Source organism: Phyllobates terribilis, unplaced genomic scaffold (genome assembly GCF_046119375.1).
Source record: "Phyllobates terribilis strain yellow unplaced genomic scaffold, ASM4611937v1 Scaffold_12__6_contigs__length_324123572, whole genome shotgun sequence".
NCBI lineage: Eukaryota > Metazoa > Chordata > Amphibia > Anura > Dendrobatidae > Phyllobates > Phyllobates terribilis.
Window position 1 is genome coordinate 41,592,935 of NW_027362772.1, and position 18,894 is coordinate 41,611,828.

General features: G+C 44.1%; 1 protein-coding gene across 1 annotated transcript; it reads right to left on the reverse strand.

Annotated features, from left to right (window-relative positions):
- Positions 1 to 511: 511 nt before the first annotated feature.
- Positions 512 to 17,820, reverse strand: LOC141171671 (formyl peptide receptor 2-like). Its single transcript, XM_073655334.1, has 3 exons — positions 17,307 to 17,820; positions 1,792 to 1,861; positions 512 to 1,481 (listed from the first exon to the last, which is right to left on the reverse strand). Exons 1-3 carry the CDS (start codon positions 17,818 to 17,820, stop codon positions 512 to 514), a joined length of 1,554 nt encoding a protein of 517 aa, XP_073511435.1.
- Positions 17,821 to 18,894: the final 1,074 nt, after the last annotated feature.

Here is an 18,894-nt window from a genome sequence, read left to right on the forward strand (position 1 = left end):
CTGCAGGGCATTGTGGGTAGGTTGCGAAGCAAAAGAAACTGATATTACCCTGCTCTCTAATGCTTCTGCAGTGTGGGAAATGGGGCCAGGCAAGTTTTTTTTTAATTAAATTTCATGAAATTTGACTTGAACTTGATCCTTCGCAGATCGATCCTCTTATCCCTAATCACCATAATTCTGATCACCTGGAGAATCATTTTGCCCGGGCACTTCTTTTCCTCAATGAATGAAAAATATGTCAGGGTTCCAATTTTTTATTTTTTTTTCACCATTTCACATGACTTTGGGATTTTTTTTCTGCACATTATATGTTGAAATGAAGGGCGTCTTTCAAAACGAAATCTCATCGTGCAAAAAATCAATCCCTCGTTAAGTTGTGTTGATTGGAAAATAAAATCTTAGGGCTTTTAGAATGAGAGGAGGAAGGAAACAAGGTGAAAAAAATATTAAACATAGTCAAGTCTCCGATAGATTGAGAGGTCTCATATAGAGTAGATAACAGGATTATATATTACTTAGTAGAAGTGCGAATATTTCCTATATCTTCTTGTTCTCCACTCAGGTCATTAGGATGTTCACTCAAGGCTATTTCCAGTCTGTTGGGAATGGATCTGAAGAAACCTTGTTGGAAATCCAGTCCCATGAATATATAAATGATTGGATTCAAGCAACTATAAAGAAAAGCCAGGCTTGTGAAAATAGTGTGTAATATATAGAAAAGACTATCCTTTCTATAATGCCAGGGTGTTAGTGGCCAGATGTAATATGGAAACGAGAAAATAAAAAAACACAATATAACAGCGGTGATGATCCCAAAGGATCTCTGGGATTTCTTACTATTTCTAAGTTTGTAGAAGATTGTGACATAACTGGTGACGATGATAAGAAAAGGTATCACAAACATTATAATTAATTTGATCACCTGAATGGTCTGATATAACTCTTGTTTATAAAGATTTGTGTAATCACCAAATATACACCATTCCTTTAGATTATGTAAATGGCATCTATATATGTAATACACTAAACTAGTTGCAATTAAGCTCAGCCCCCAAATGATCGCTGCAGTGATTGACACCAGTTTATAAGTTCTAAGAACTTTGGCCCAAAATGGGCACACGAGCGATACACAGTGGTCAATAATCATGAGAAGAACACTGGAACTCATGTTTAGCGTAAACAGAAACAAGTTCACTATGCAAAATGCAAAATCTGGGGGGCTTGACAAAAGTGAGAAAATTGTAGCCCAATCAGCAATTCTCAGAGGGAGAGAAGCACAGCAGAGGAAGTCCGCTATGGCCAGGTTCAGGAACCACACAGCATTGATTGTGTTCTTCACCCTGAATCCGGCAATCCAGATGACTAATCCATTACCGATAATCCCGAGAGCAAAAACAATACTGAATATGGTAAGTGACATCTTCTGTATAATGTTTGCATATACCTCATAATAATAAAAGTTGTTGTGTTTGTCTGGTGACCTGAGAAGACAGGATAGGGTAGATGTTAGGAAAATGAAGAAATTATATTTTCATAAATATCTTCCTTGCAGGGGCGGGCTGGGGTGGAGGGCAGGGGGGAAGTGCTGCCAGAACAGTGGCCTAGTAACTGTTAAGGTCTACATGACTCCCAAGTGCCTCAGCCACACTGAACCTTGAAGAAAACCACTTTCGATTGCATCACACGCTGTGATGTGGGACTGTGATATGACCATGGTTGATGTGTTGCAAGGTACAGTGATGCTGAAGCGTCTGACGGCCCTTAGAATGTCCCACGATGCTGTAACTTTACATTTCCAGCCCCATTAGGAATAGCAGGACATCCTCACGCACAGGAACTTTGAGGATACGCATCTTCCCACCTGAGAGATGTGACAAGCAGAATTAGTGCTGTTGCAGATTGTGGCATGCAGAAGTAGTGCTGTTGCTTTAAACGCATTCAGCAACTATTAGAAGTAACACAAGCACAGGAGACAGGAAGTGTTGTGCTCCAGAAGCATCCAGCAACTAGAGGGGTTAACACAGTCACAAGAGAAGGGGAGTGTTTTAGCAGAGCACCAGGGGGATTGTAGCGAAGTTGTCTACTGTCTGGCTGGAGCAGAAGAGAAAGATGGTGTGTGTATTCTGTATCTCACAGAAGAGCCCCTGCAAATGAAAAGTATTCAAGTCAGGAGTGAAGCTAAGCACAGGTCAGGTAGAGTTCCTGTACTAGCAGTGCAGAGTATTGTCAGGCATAAAGATATGGACTGTAAGAAATGGTGTCACAGGGATAATCTCCCTCCGCAAACCCTCCCCCCCTCCTCCATCTCACTGTGCTGTAAAGAATGATGTGTTTATTTATGTGCCTTTGCATTAGAACTGTGCTGTCCTGTACTACTGGGAAGACTGTGAACTGCTGTGCTGCTAAGGAAACTGTATTGTTTGTCACTGGAGCCTGTTGCTCATAAAACTTAACTTGCACTGGCTGTGCAGCATCTTATTAAATGCTATTGTTCTACCATTTATGAGGACTCTTGTCAAGTGTGTCTGGTCAGCAAGTGAAACAACCTACGTGTCTGTGTCTGAGGGTCAACACCACTGTGTACCTGAAAGAAGATGCAGCACATGGTTTATGGTTGCCATGAGTAATGGTTAACCCAGCATTCCAAAGAATTCATGCAACCTGTCTCGCCCCTATCTGAACCTAGCGGCGTGCGTGTAACAGAGAGACGAGGACAGGATCAAGAGATGCAACGAGCTGCATCTGAAGGCTGAGGAGCATGTACTGTAGATGGAGGTTGTTTGCACGGGCTCGAGAGACTATACTACATAAGGAAACTGTATACAAGAGTTGGAGAGAGATGTATTACATTAGGGATCTGTATATAGGGGCTGAGAACAGGTTTAGTGCATATGGAGGGCTGTATATAGAAACTGAGGAGCAATGTACTGCATGTGGAGGCAGTATCCAGTGGATGAGGCGTGATTAAATACAAATGGAGGATGTACAGTGATGAGTAAAAAGGTAACAATGTTTTGAACTTTTGACTTTCAGGGTCTATATTTCACCATCCACTTCTGATTCGAACGTGAGACTACCATCACTTTATAGACAATCATCTTGGCTATCTCATACATAAACTTGACTTGCAACTATTTAGCTTATGATTAGTTATGCAGATTCTTGTCTTATCACTGCATTGCTACTGTTTTGCTCCTAAAAATCTAAATTAAAATTTTTATTATCTTGTTAGTATTTTGTAAATCCACCTTTGGCTTTCAACACTGCTGAATCATTCTGGGCATGCGCTCAGTCAGATTCAAACATGCCTCGATTGAAATCTGATCCCAGGTCTCTTCTACATGTTCCCAAAGTTGGTGAATACTGGATAACTCACTTGGGTATGTATACAACTTTTTCTTAAACTCTACCCACAAGTGTTAGATTGTGTTGAGGTCTGGGGACTGTGGGGGCCAATCCAGCAATTCTATTTCATTGTTATTGAACCATTTCTTCACCAATCTCAATATAAACTTCAGGTCATTGTCAAGTTGGAACAGTATGTCATTCTTTTCATACCCATAATACACGATTGTACAAAGTAACACGTCTTATAGGATACTCACATATACAGTAGTTCAGCATGGAGGCCACCATTGATCCTAGGAAAATATCCAACACCTTTGGCTGTAAAACAACCCCATATCATCAGGCTTCCTCCTCCAAACTTGACAGTTCCTTCAATTTCTCGATCTGCTAGCCCCCTTTTCCCTTGTTTCTTCCACACCCATTTGCACTCGTCAGAGCCTAGTCTATTGATTTTCCTCTCATCGCTCCAAATCACCCATTTCCAATCTTCTACTGTCCACTTCTCGTACTGTTTTGAGAACTTTAACGGAAGCTTCTTATGATGATATTGAAGTTGAAGCTCTTCACCCTTTTTCGGGCCACCATTCCAGACTTGTGTTACGTGCGTCACACAGTGCTTGAATGGATGTTTGTGATCTCACTATTACGAAACATGCGAGTAGCCTCCAGTGTAGTTTGTCCTGCGAGAACTGATAGACCTTGTGATGAGCCAACTTGTTAACTCCAATATTTTGCCTGGAGATCTACCTCTTGGCTTCTGAATGGATGGATGGACTTCTTTTCATATTCTTCCAAATGTCATGGCACAAACATGATTTAGCTTGACAAATTTCTTGGCAGAGAGACCACTTTCGATAAGTTGGATGATGCTGTTTCTCTTTTCATGGGAAATCTTCTTCATGGCTGCTCCTTGATTCATATCAGTGACCTTTCACTTGGGAATCAACCTAATAACACACTGAGCTATTATGGAATGTGAGAACAAGTAGTAATTTTTAGTATACAAGAAGAAAAAGATGTATCCACCACCAGGAGTAAAAAAGTGACAATGCAGTGACATAATTGGATTCTGCATAATTAATAATATGCTAAATAGTCACAAGTCAAATTTATGTATGAGATAGCCAAGATGATTGTCTATAAAATGATGGTAGTCTCACATTCAAAGCAGTAGAGGATGGTGAAATATGGAGCCTGAAAGCCAAAAGTTCAAAACATTGTTACCCTTAAAGGCTGAGGAGCCTAAACTGCATATAGAAGCTTTAAATAGTAGCTAAGGAGCAATGTTCTACATATTGAGGCTGGATACAGAGGCTGAGGAGTGGGTACTGCATATGAGGGTCTGTATATACAGTAGGGACTGAGAAGAGATAAGCTGCATATGGGAGGCTGTATATAGAGGCTAAGGAGAGATCTACTGAATGTGGAGCATGTCCACAGAACCTGTAGAGCAATGTACTGCATATGGAGGTGGTATACAGGGGATGAGGCATGTACTGCATATAAAGGACATACATAAGCTGAGGAGCCTCTACTGCATATTCAGGCTGCATACACAGTCTCAGATATGATGTACTGCATATAGTGGCTGTATACAGAAGTTAAGAAGCGATGTACTAAATAAGGAGGCTGGATACAGGGGCTGGGGCATATGAAGGCTGCTGTATATAGGAGCTGTGGAGCAACGTATTGCATAAGGAGGCTGTATACAGGGGCATGTACTGCATAAGGAGTCTGTACCATACCTCCCAACTTTTGAAGAGCAAAAAGAGGGACAATTTTTGCAGCAAGCTACGTGCCACAGTAAATTTTTGCCATGCCCCTGGCCGTCCCCCCAATCCACGCCCATTTACTATTTATTTCTACCCTGGTAGGAGGAGGAGATGTCAGAGGAGCGGTGTTAGTGAGAGAAATTCAGACGCCTGAGAGTAAAGGGCGCAAACCCAAATCCGTGACTGTCTGGTAACGGCATCACTAGTGAGACCACCGAGAAATGTGCCCCAGTACTGTAAAATATATTTCCAAGTATGAAGACTTATCCAAGATGATTTTTGTGATGTCTGTTACATAATAGGTATAAAATTATTACCCATAATCAGAATCATCCCTGTCATCATGATTATCATAATGGTAGTAATCAATAGTGTTGAGTAGTGTTGAGCCACCCCCGTAGTGTTCGAGTTCGGTTCGGTTCGTCGAACACCCGTGTGTTCGCCGAACTGTTCGTCGAACTGTTCGCCGAACACCTTCGAACACCGTTAAAACCAATGGCAGGCAAACAAAAACACATAGAAACACATAGAAAACACCTTCAAAGGTGTCCAAAAGCTGACAAACTGCTCAGAAGACACAACTAACACATGGAAAAGTGACAAGTACATATAGTCATGCGAAAAGAAAAGAGGTGGAGGAGTAAAAGGAGGGGGAGACACAGATTTAGGCATGTCATGCCCTTCTAAAATCCAAAAAGTGAGAAGCCGAGACGGCCAGTCCGCTCCTGCCCGTGCCACCTCCGTGTCGCCGGGTTTGTGCCAGAGCCACGGTGAAACCTGACGGCCAGCCCCCCTCTCCCAATACTGGTGCCTGTCCGCTGGTGGGTCGAGAGAGCCCCCCTGTGGTGAAGGCAGCTCTAAGCTTTTTAATTTAAATTGTCCCTCTAATTTGAATGAATACACTTTAAATCCATTTAAAAGGATCTATTGGAGGGCAAGTCTCATGCCAGCAGCCGCGTAATTCCAGCTCCAGTAGCGTCCACTAAAGCTGCTGCAGTTAAAAAGCTTTTATAAGGATCGAGCTCGGCTGTCCACCGCAAGGCATCCTAGTGCCAGTCCCAGCCCCTATGCCTTGGGGTGCCTCCTGATGCTCTTCACTAAGTATCCCGTGGTCCCGAAGCATTTCCTTTGAAAAAATTAAGTGTCCAAACTACAGGTGGTGTAGCTTGCTTAACAGCCGGGATAATCCGCTGACTAGCAGACACTGCTACTAGGCACAAAGTATTTCCTGGGCTAGATGCAGTTAAAAATTTGTAAGTAGATACTCTCGTTGGATGCTGAGAAAGCATTCCATAGAGTCTCCTGGCACGCCATATATGATTCTCTTAAAAAGCTTGGGGTAGGGGTCTAGGGGACCCTTTTATAGCCAAAATCACGGCCCTGTATCACAATACGTCACCTAGGCTGAAGATAAATGGAACTGTAGCACCGAGGGCTCGGTTGCTACAGACGTATTGCACCTCACCCAGAGGTGTGATATCTCACTCTCAGATAAGGATGGAGTGTGGATCAGGACCCGACACCTGCATGCATTACACCACATTGCCGTGGGGCAGGGCGACCAATATGCCCCTGAGATGGGCACGACAGTCCCTGTCCCTGGCTGGAGTGGGGGGAGGGAACACTGAGGAAGGGGAACCCTGCAGTGCAGGAGCAGGGAGGAAGCAGTTCCTGGGTGCATTGAGAAGGGAGTATAAAAGGTGGGCACCATCTTAGTTCAGTGCAGAGAAGTCTGAGCAGAAGTGGCAGGGAGCAGGGGCTCTGCATGAGCTCTGCTCCGGAGGCGGGCCTAGTAACAGAGGCACAGGCCTGCAAGAGGGAGAAGGAAGGAAGAGGAGCGGAGAAGGCTCCAAGAATGAGGAATGAAGGGATCCCAGGGGTGCGGACGGGCGAGTCGCCACCGCACGCCCGAATCCACCTGCGTGGAGGGGTCAGGCCAAAGGGGGAGACCGGTCCCCGAACTAGTGGAGGCAGGAAACGACCCTCAGCTAGAAACCGGAGGCTCTGACATTTTATGTGGCGCAGCCCCTTGCTCCACCCGCTAGGAAGGCACCACATAGGGTCAGGGAAACTGGCGCCAAGTTTACCAAGAGGAGGCCCGAGGCAGCCGGACAGAAGTGTTGGTAAGAAAGGCCAGACAAAGGACACACAAAGGGGGTCCTGTGAAGCGCTCCAAAGTTATCTGGGAGTTGTCTGAGCCCCTCACCTGGTGAGCACAGTACGACGTGGGCAGCCGTTACCTGCAGACGTGGTCTGGATAATAAGAACTGTGAGTAAAGGCCCTGAACTGCATCACTGACTCCGTGTCGTTACTGCTGCTGCCCTGCACCATCACCCCCATCCTCCGCATACACTGCCCTGAGGTTATACTCCTCCCGTGGGGAGTTATGCTACGCTCTGCTGCACCCACAACACCAGCCTTAGCGGTCTGCCCTGTAGCGGCGGTTCACTCTGACCGCAATCCACGGGTGGCGTAGTCGGACATTTAAACATCAAAACCACATAAATAGTTCCGCCACTGGTTTGACCGCCCTGAGCCACGGAACCGGATCGCCGCCACGAAGACTACAACCACCAGCATCCACCAAAAAGTGTCCGGCTCCGGGTGTCCCAAGGCCCAGGGGGTGCGTCAGAACATTTTCATCACCTTTCACAATCACCAATGGGACAAGGCAGGGATGTCCTCTGTCCCCTCTCTTATACATCCTAGTGACGGAGCACCTGCTCTCATCAATTCGCCATAACCCCAATATTAGGTGGATTGAGGTGGGAGGCACCGAGTACAAGTGCTCTCTATTTGCTGATGATGTCCTAGTATATATCACTCAATCACATATATCCATCCCTGCTGTTATGGCTGAAATAGATCACTTTGTTACATGGTAAAATTTTAAAATCAATGCAGCGAAGTCTGAGGCCCTCGATGTCTCCCTCCCTAAATCTATATAGGATTCCATCCAGTCCAACTTTCCCTTTGCCTGGCCCTCACAGGGTATCAAATACTTAGGAATTCCTATTCATAGAGACCTCTCCCATCTATGTTATCTTAATTTTGGGCCCTTTATTGAACAATTCCATACAGACCACGGTTGGCAAGTTAGAACTGTAAGATTCACAACGTGAACCACTGGTGTTTTGTGGAAAAGCACATGTACACCGCGTTCCAAATTATTATGCAAAAAGTGTTTAGGAGTGATAAGGGAAGAATTTGTTTGTTTGTCAGTTAAACTCATTGATGGTGATGTGTGTCATGGCTCTTTATATCACTGTAAGCAATTGCAGACACCTGTGCTAATTAGTTTGGCAGGTGTGTCCAATGAAAGGCAAGACTACTTAGAAGGCTCTCTCACATTATTAAGCAGCCTACATTTTCTGCCAAAATGGGAAAGAAAAAGGATGTGTCGGCTGCTGAGAAGCAACAAATTGTGGAGTGTTTAGGTCAAGGCATGACTACAATCAACATTGTGCGATGATCAGGATGAAGTGTCTTGGCAATCAAGAAGTATGTAGCTGATTCACAGTACACACGTGTGCGTGCTGATAAGGGCAAATTGAGAACTCTTTCCTACAGGCAATTACGTCAGGTTGAAACAGCAGCGGCAAAAAAGCCTTGTCATAGCAGCAGACAAGTTTTTGAAGCTGCTTGTGCCTCCAACGTCCCCCGAACAACAAGATGCAGGGTCCTTCAGAGGTTTGCAGCTGTGCATATGCCATCCTGTCGACCTCCTCTATCCACTTCACACAAGCAGAAACGGCTCCAGTGGGCCAAACATTACATGAAGACTGATTTCAAAACTGTTTTGTTCACGGATGAGTGCCGTGCAGCGCTCGATGGTCCAGATGAATGGAGTGGAGGATGGCTGGTTGATGGACACCCCACGCAAACACGGCTACAGCGCCAACAAGGAGGAGGTGGAGTAATGTTTTGGGCTGGAATCATGGGGAGAGAGATTGTCGGCCCCTTTAGGATCCCTGAAGGCGCTAAAGATGAACTCCATAATGTATGTGGATTTTCTCAAACAGCACTTCCTGCCATGGTTCAAGAAGAAGAACCATGTATTTCACAGCAAGATCATTTTTCTGCATGATAATGCACCATCTCATGCTGCACATAAAACATCTGCATCTCTGGCTGATATGGGCATAAAAGGGGACAAACTTATGGTGTGACCCCCATGCTCCCCTGACCTCTACCCCATTCAGAACCTTTGGAGCATCATTAAAAGGAGTGTCTATGATGGCGGGAGGCAGTTCACATCTAAGCAACAGCTCTGGGAGGGTATTCTGTCCTCATGCAAAACAATTGAAGCAGAAACCATCCAAAACCTGACAAATTCAATGGACGAGAGAGTTCAGAAGCTCCTTTCGAACAAGGGGTCCTATGTGAAAATGTAACATCACCTAGAATAAAGTTTTGAGTTGAAAACTGTTTGATTTCAGTTTCTAACAACCTGCTAATGCTTATAATTTCAAAAATGACCATTTTTTTGGTCTTTATTAAAATGAAAAGGTTGATCGAAAAGTTTGGGGGATCTAAGAGTGTGGCAACCCAGTAGTCATGATTACTTCGAATTCTGACAATATGAGGGTCATGCTGCAGGTAGTGCAGCAAGAAGGCACTTATGTGTCTTGCACATCTCGGAGCCCCAAAATTATTTTCCGGGCTAGATGCAGCTAAAAATTATTTTTAATTTTAAATCTGGTGAAGCTTATTATAGATTGCCTAATAGGATCAGTGCTGCACACTGCTACAAAGCCCAAATTATTTTCCAGTCAAGATACAGATAAACATGATTAGTAATTTGAAAGCTTAAAACGGTTGGTAGGGTGATTTTAACCAATCATCAAGCTTTTACTCTCCCCAGGATGACACAGGGGTAGAAAAGTCGTTTCGGATCCATGATTTGTTCATCTTTATGAACGTGAGTCTGTCTACATTATCAGTGGAGAGCCGCGTGCGCTTATCTGTCAGCACACCACCAGCAGCGCTGAACACACGTTCAGACAGAACGCTGGCTGCGGGGCATGACAAGATCTCCAATGCGTAAGTGGCTAGCTCCGGCCATTTATCCAGATTGGAAGCCCAAAAAGAGCAAGGGTCCAGTGACACAGTCGTGGCTTCAATGTTTACTTGGAGATACTCCTGTACCATCGTCTCTAGGCGTTGACTATGTGTCAGACTTCTTGTCTCCTGTGGCCTTGCAAAGGATGGGCTAAAAAAGTGGTGAAATGATTCCGCAAAATTGATGTTACCAGCAGATACTGTGGTTCTGTTACGGTTTGAGTGCTGAACACTTGACGGTCCCACGGTTGGCAAGTTGGAACTGTAAGATTCACTACGTGCACCACTGGTATTTTGTGGAAAAGCACATGTAAGATTCTGCAACAGTCTCTGCTGATACTCCTGCATGCGTGCATCCCTTTCTATGGCAGGAATAATTTCTGCAAATTTACTTTTGTACCGGGGATCTAACAGTGTGGCAACCCAGTAGTCAGGATTATTTCTAATTCTCACAATTCGAGGGTCATGTTGCAGGTAGTGCAGCAAGAAGGCACTCATGTGTGTTGCGCATCCAGGAGCACCAAGTCCCTGTTGTGTTGGTGGCGAGGTAACAATCATGCTTCCTTCCTCTGTCCTCTCCCCCCAACCTCGCACAACAGAAATGTGATCAAGGTCTCCCTCATCTGATGAGTCTTCCATCAGTTCGTCCTCCACTTCTTCCTGGGCTCCTGCACCTTCCTCACTAGTTTGGCTGCTACCATGCGCCCTGGTAAAACCATCTCCCCCACCCTCACATGCCTGCCGCCTTGGTGCCGCCGACCATCTGGACCTTGCAGATGTTAGCCCTTCCGCATACAACTCCTCCTCCTCTACTTCCTCCACCTCCTCTTGTGCCACCACCTGACTCCGAATTCTGTTTAACATGTGCTCCAGCATGTAAATCACCGGAATAGTCATGCTGATAATGGCATCGTCAGCACTAAACATCTTCATCGCCATTTCAAAACTGTGCAGAAGGGTGCATAGGTTCCTGATCTGAGACCACTCCTCCAGCGTGATTTGCCCCACCTCTGAATCTCGTTGGCCCAGGCTATACGTCAGAACGTATTGCACCAGGGCTTGTCGGTGCTGCCACAGTCGCTGCAACATGTGCAGAGTTGAATTCCACCGGGTAGGCACATCGCATTTTAGCCGGTGAAGTGGCAGGCCCAACGACTTCTGTAGAGATGTAAGTCGCTGAGCTGCGGGATGCGAACGGCGGAAGTGAGCACACAGCGACCGTGCCCTCTGCAGAAGGCCATCTAGTCTGGGATAGTGGGCTAAAAATTGCTGGACAACCAGGTTCAACACGTGAGCCATACAAGGCACGTGTGTGACATTGCCCCGGCGAAGGGCCGCACCCAGGTTTGCAGCGTTGTCGCACACGGCCTTCCCTGGTTTCAGGTCCAGTGGAGACAACCATTCATGAAATTGGTTCTCCAGAGCTGACCACAACTCCTCAGCTGTGGGACTCACATTTCCCAGACATTTCAATGTAAAAACCGCCTGATGACGTTGAGCCCTACTGCCAGCATAGTAAGGAGGTGTGCAGGATCCCTTCTGCGCAGTTAGAAAGCTTGTGGCATGACCAGACAGGCTTTGGGTGCAGGTGGAAGACCGAGAGGAGGTTGAGGAGGCAGAAGCAGTGGAGGAACTTTGACATAAAGAGGATTGACGCACAACTCGTGGGGACGGCAAGACTTGGACAGCAGCCCCTTGTCCTGCTGTCACCATAGTTACCCAGTGCCCAGTCAGCGACATGTAACGCCCCTGTCCATGCCTACTCGTCCAAGTGTCTGTGGTGAAATGCACCCTGTCACACACAGAGTTTCTCAAAGAAGCGGTGATGTTGTGTGCGACATGCTGGTGGAGCGCAGGCACACCTTTCTTTGAGAAGTAGTGCCGACTGGGCATCTGGTACTGGGGCACTGCGACGGACATAAGGTCTCGAAAATCCTCTGTGTCCACCAGGCGGAAAGGCAGCATTTCTGTAGCCAAGAGCTTGCAGACGGTGAAATTCAACCTCTTAGGTTTCTCATGGCTAGGAGGAAATGGTCTTTTACTTGTCCACATCTGAGGGACCGAGGGCTGGCTATTGTGCTTAGACGGGGTTGATAAGGGTGTCCCCGGCAAACTGCCGGTCTGTGAGGAAGATGCAGGCGGACATGTTAGGTTGCCTTGATCCAAAGGTGGTGCTATCGATGTCGGACAGCGCTCAACACCAGCTGGTGTTACCACCTCCAAAGAAAATGATGACCTGCCAATCACGCTGGCTGTTGCGGGTAAAGAGGTGGCAGGTCTGCGCCCCAAAACAGGTGTGACTGCTGTCCCCCCAGTCACAGAGGATGAGGAGGCCGCGGATGCACAAGGTATGGCAGACGGTGATTGGCCCGGCCGGCTAGGCCGCATTGTAGCACACTGAGCTTCCCACTGCAACTTATGCTTCATGTCCATGTGCCGGTTCATGCATGAAGTACTCAAACTATGTATTTTTTGGCCTCTACTTAGCTTTTGCTGACAAATGTTACAGATAACACGAGTTGGGTCATCTTTATCGATCTGAAAAAATGCCCAGGCTATGCAAGGCTTAGCACCCATGCGACCTGAAGAGCCACCACGACTTGTGGTGAGAGGCAGAGTTGTGTTTGAGGATGCAGTTGTTGACGTGCTTCCAGTACTACGTCTCTGTCCAGGAAGGCGCAACCTGACCTCGTCGTCACTAGCATCTTCCTCCACCTCCTCTGCTGACCTCATCTCTTGGCTGACTGTGGGTTGACAGTAAGTGGGATCTCCGACCTCATCATCATCACCCTGTGCGTTATCACACCCGTCGTCCTCAGAGCCAACCTGTTCCTGCCCTGACAAAAAACTAAAGTTGTCGCTCCAATCAGGTATTTGAGTCTTATCATCGTCTTCCTCATTGTCTCCGCCAACAGGAGTTACAGTTTGGGAATGAGGGTCTACATTATGGTCAGAACCTTCTGCGTCTGGTCCTGGATCCAACTCATAAAGATTCTGGGCATCAGTGCAGATCATTTCCTCGTCTGGATTCACAGAAGCGCTGGAGTCGACCTCTGATTCCCAGGCTATAGTATGAGTAAACAGCTCTGCAGACTCAACCATCTGTTCTACCTCATACTCAGACGGGCAGCTGGAGATTTGGGAGCTGTGAGGAAGCAAGTGCGATTTGGGTGACACCTTTGAGGACTGGAGTATTTGTGATGTTGAAGTTGATGTGGAGGAGAGCCCACTTAAAGGAGCACTTGATATCCGTTGAAGCACCTGCTGTTTTTGTGCCTCATCTGGAATTTGGAGCGATTGGCGTGGCCGTAAGAAAGGGATCTTATCACATTGTCCGCTAAAAGAAGTAGACATTTTAGCTTGGCTGGAAGATGGTCTTTCTTCTGCACCTACCCCACGGACACAACCTTTTTTCCCCTTCCCAACACGCCTATTCCCCTTTCCACCAGCAGCAGGCCTTTTTCCACTCATTTTGGTGGTTAACTAATTCACAACTCTGGAGTTGTTTGCACAAAAAAACAATGGATGGTAACCGAGCAGAGCTGAGTGGCCAAACTGTGGTATTAGGCCAAAACTATTGGCTGGGCTAGATGCAGAAAAAAATTATTTTTAATTTGCAACCTGATGGAGGTCAGTATAGATGGACTAATAGAACAAGTCCCACACGCTGCTAGAAGCCCAAATATTTTTTCAGAGATAAATGAAGAAAAAAATTATTTTTAATTTGCAACCTGATGGAGGTCAGTATAGATGGACTAATAGACCAAGTCCCACACACTGCTAGAAGCCCAAATATTTTTTCAGAGCTAGATGCAGAAAAAAATTATTTTTAATTTGCAACCTGATGGAGGTCAGTATAGATGGACTAATAGACCAAGTCCCACACACTGCTAGAAGCCCAAATATTTTTTCAGAGCTAGATGCAGAAAAAAATTATTTTTAATTTGCAACCTGATGGAGGTCAGTATAGATGGACTAATAGACCAAGTCCCACACACCGCTAGAAGCCCAAATATTTTTTCAGAGCTAGATGCAGAAAAAAATTATTTTTAATTTGCAACCTGATGGAGGTCAGTATAGATGGACTAATAGACCAAGTCCCACACACTGCTAGAAGCCCAAATATTTTTTCAGAGCTAGATGCAGAAAAAAATTATTTTTAATTTGCAACCTGATGGAGGTCAGTATAGATGGACTAATAGAACAAGTCCCACACGCTGCTAGAAGCCCAAATATTTTTTCAGAGATAAATGAAGAAAAAAATTATTTTTAATTTGCAACCTGATGGAGGTCAGTATGGATGGACTAATAGACCAAGTCCCACACACTGCTAGAAGCCCAAATATTTTTTCAGAGCTAGATGCAGAAAAAAATTATTTTTAATTTGCAACCTGATGGAGGTCAGTATAGATGGACTAATAGACCAAGTCCCACACACTGCTAGAAGCCCAAATATTTTTTCAGAGCTAGATGCAGAAAAAAATTATTTTTAATTTGCAACCTGATGGAGGTCAGTATAGATGGACTAATAGACCAAGTCCCACACACTCCTAGAAGCCCAAATATTTTTTCAGAGCTAGATGCAGAAAAAAATTATTTTTAATTTGCAACCTGATGGAGGTCAGTATAGATGGACTAATAGACCAAGTCCCACACACCGCTAGAAGCCCAAATATTTTTTCAGAGGTAGATGCAGAAAAATTTTTTATTCAATTTGCAACCTGATGGAGGTCAGTATAGATGGACTAATAGACCAAGTCCCACACACTGCTAGAAGCCCAAATATTTTTTCAGAGCTAGATGCAGAAAATTTTTTTATTCAATTTGCAACCTGATGGAGGTCAGTATAGATGGACTAATAGACCAAGTCCCACACACTGCTAGAAGCCCAAATATTTTTTCAGAGCTAGATGCAGAAAAAAATTATTTTTAATTTGCAACCTGATGGAGGTCAGTATAGATGGACTAATAGACCAAGTCCCACACACTGCTAGAAGCCCAAATATTTTTTCAGAGCTACATGCAGAAAAAAATTATTTTTAATTTGCAACCTGATGGAGGTCAGTATAGATGGACTAATAGAACAAGTCCCACACGCTGCTAGAAGCCCAAATATTTTTTCAGAGATAAATGAAGAAAAAAATTATTTTTAATTTGCAACCTGATGGAGGTCAGTATAGATGGACTAATAGACCAAGTCCCACACACTGCTAGAAGCCCAAATATTTTTTCAGAGCTAGATGCAGAAAAAAATTATTTTTAATTTGCAACCTGATGGAGGTCAGTATAGATGGACTAATAGACCAAGTCCCACACACTGCTAGAAGCCCAAATATTTTTTCAGAGCTAGATGCAGAAAAAAATTATTTTTAATTTGCAACCTGATGGAGGTCAGTATAGATGGACTAATAGACCAAGTCCCACACACCGCTAGAAGCCCAAATATTTTTTCAGAGCTAGATGCAGAAAAAAATTATTTTTAATTTGCAACCTGATGGAGGTCAGTATAGATGGACTAATAGACCAAGTCCCACACACTGCTAGAAGCCCAAATATTTTTTCAGAGCTAGATGCAGAAAAAAATTATTTTTAATTTGCAACCTGATGGAGGTCAGTATAGATGGACTAATAGACCAAGTCCCACACACCGCTAGAAGCCCAAATATTTTTTCAGAGCTAGATGCAGAAAAAAATTATATTCAGTTTGCAACCTGATGGAGGTCAGTATAGATGGACTAATAGAATGATGCTATGCCCAAAAGATTTTACTTCACTAGGTGCAGTAAAAAAATTGGTATTCTATACACAGGTGGTATATCTTGCAACACAGATAGGCTACTCCACTGACTAACACACTCTGCAATAGGCCAAAAAGGATTAGCTTTGCTAGATTCAGCCAAATGCTGTGAAAAAAACTTGCACAGCACTGGCACAGACCTGCCTGGCAAAAACTGATAGGAACTGATGTAACCTAGTCCTGAAAAGGACTCCAATTACAATTAGTCTTTACTCCCACAATCTATCTATTTAAGAGCACAGACCTGCCTGATAAAAGTCGTAGGAAATGCTGTAACCTAGTCCTTAAAAGGACTGCAATCACAACTATTCCCTACTCCCAAGCTATCTGTTTATTTGTGCGAAAATTGGCTTGAAATTAACAAGGTATAGCGCACACAGCAACAGCGGTGCCGTCTAACACGCAGCTGCAGCAGTGAGAAAATGGTGGCGACGGGGAAAATGGCTTGGTCTTATAGGGCAAGGACATGTGACATACACTGCCAATCACACATGCCCTTGCTTGTGTGAAAAAAGCACTTCGCTCCGTGTGTGCGCTGCTGATAGGCTGACAGATTGCACCTCCCCACTGCAAATGCGGGAAAGAGAAAAAAAAATGGAGATCTTCATTGTTCCTGCAGAGATCCATCCCCTGCCCCTCCCCCCGCCCCGCTGTACACTCAAACTGCGTATTAACATTAATTTTCATCATTACTGAGAAAAAATCCAGTTATGATTTTGGTGCACGAACAGTTATCGAACATAACCTCGAACAGCCGAATTTTTCTCAAATTGTTCGTGTTCGCCGACCGGCTCGAACACCGCCCAAAACAGCTCGAATTTGAGATTGGCGAACAGTTCGAGTAGAACAACGCTCATCTCTACTCATTATCCTCTGTTGTAAAGTGTTTTTTATAGTAAGATTCCGTATGAATCTATTCAGATCCAATAGAGTGGAGAAAAGGTTGAAATTACGGTCTGGTACAAAATTCAAGCCAAGTGAAAGAACTTCATCTTGTTTCTGAGTTAAAACTTGTTTTGACAAATTCAGAACATTGGATTTATGTGATGTTAGAAATATTTCTTTCGGCAAGTTGTCATGCCTGGGGGGTTTGCTGTGTTTGCGTCCTCCCCTCCTTTTCCGTTTTTTGTCTGTTTGTGGCTCTTGTAATATTTGGGCTTGCGATAATAAGTGAGATTCTCCCGAGTTTCTGTGTCTGTGACATTACTGTCTATTGACTCTTGGTCAGAGGAACTAAAACTGACGTGGAAATCAGATGGCGTATTAGACTGATTATTTTTCTTTTTTAGAATGGACTTAGGTGATTGGGAGGTGCGAGCCCACCTACCCCAATCATACACCTGTTGTTGTGAATAATCCATTTGATCCCTTTGGAATTTAGACTTTTTCCGTGTCATAATAGTGGTTTCTAATCTGGAAACTGCTTGTTGTATGCGATCATTATAAGTCTGATAATCAGGGTTAATTTTGTATTGCTCCAATTTATTGTGTGTGGCTTCAATCTCTTTTTGCAATTCAGAGAGTTTTGACTCCTCATGTTTGATAATGAGCCTCATCAGATTCAAGGAGCAGTCTGAAAGGAGCTGATTCCAGTTCACAACAAATTCCTCAGAGTAAATAGTTGTGGGTATTTTTTTGATTCTTAAACCTCTAGGGATCATATTTTTGTGCATGTAATTCGACAGAGTAGTCTGATCCCACCAGACTTTGGTTTCATTTAGCATGAGTTTTTCCAATTGCTTAAATAAAGCGCTCATGTCATTCACATCTGAGGGGTTAATAGAGTCCACAGAAAAAACACTCTCCGCCTTACGTAGGCATTCAGATTGAGAGTGTGCCATCTGATTTTTATGCACCAAAAAATCTAAGTATATAGCCTTAAGCAAATGATTCCACAATATTTATTATCTTCATTAGTCCTGTCCAGACGGACTCAATGCACGCCGTGAAATCATGTTTCATTATTGATTCTACTTCATGTTTCTGTCAGTTTATTTTATTTATTTCATGTAACATTCTATGTTAAAATGAATTTTATCTCTTTTTTTGTTCTTTCTCTCCATAATGGTTTTAATGTTTTTTCCATTTTATGTGATTGGCTCACACTAATTATGCACCCTATTCACACTCTCATGTGACCAAGCATATCGATCTGATTGGTTGTTATTGGATATAATACTATAGAGTGTCATATGCATGTTAGCTTTGACAAAGAACACAGCTCTGTGTTCAAAACGCGTTGCGTTTTTTCCATGTGAGATTCCCCGATGGAATTTGGAAATTTTTAAACTGCGTGGATTTGCTTCAATAAATATTTGCACTTTTGGAAGCTGGTTTCTTCACCTTTTTTTTTTCATGCAAACACGTGAGGCCACACGTACCCGTGCTTCCTTCCAAAGCCTACAGCAATCAGGTGAGCTGAATCTACTTTCCTTTTTTTCAATATTCTCAATAGACATTGGGGTATCCTGAAATCGGATCGAGATCTCAATTGTTGCCTTACACCACAGGCATCTGCAGGTTATCGCAAAACCACCTCTATCTCGAGTCTGTTGGTGAGCAGTCATTTCAAACGGAATAATAAACCCGTGACTGTTCGATATCCGGGCTTTTTTCCTTCTAAGACATGCAAGGCTTGCCAAATTCTAGTTCCCAAGAGGTCTCTTAAAGATGCCTTTGGAAAAACCTTTACCTTTCGTCAACATCTTAACTCTTCCTCTGCTGGAGTGGTTTATTGTTTAGAATGTACATGTGGACTACAATATGTGGGGAAAACCACGAGAGACTTGAAAACCTGGGTGAGAGAACAGATTAGAAGCATCGTCAATTATGATAAGGATGAACACACAAATCAAGAACAACGGAAAGTTTTTGCACCCACCCCGATTGTCAGACATTTCAAGGATGTACATGCC

Bases quoted from the DNA above. Each gene is read 5' to 3' on its own strand.
- LOC141171671 (XM_073655334.1), bottom strand. From the start codon at position 17,820: ATGGCACACTCTCAATCTGAATGCCTACGTAAGGCGGAGAGTGTTTTT. The intron at 1,862-17,306 runs GTAGGTGGGCTC...CACATCTCTCAG, and splicing joins ACAACAGGTGTATGATTGGG to GTGGGAAGATGCGTATCCTC. The intron at 1,482-1,791 runs GTAAAGTTACAG...CTGTCTTCTCAG, and splicing joins TTCCTAATGGGGCTGGAAAT to GTCACCAGACAAACACAACA.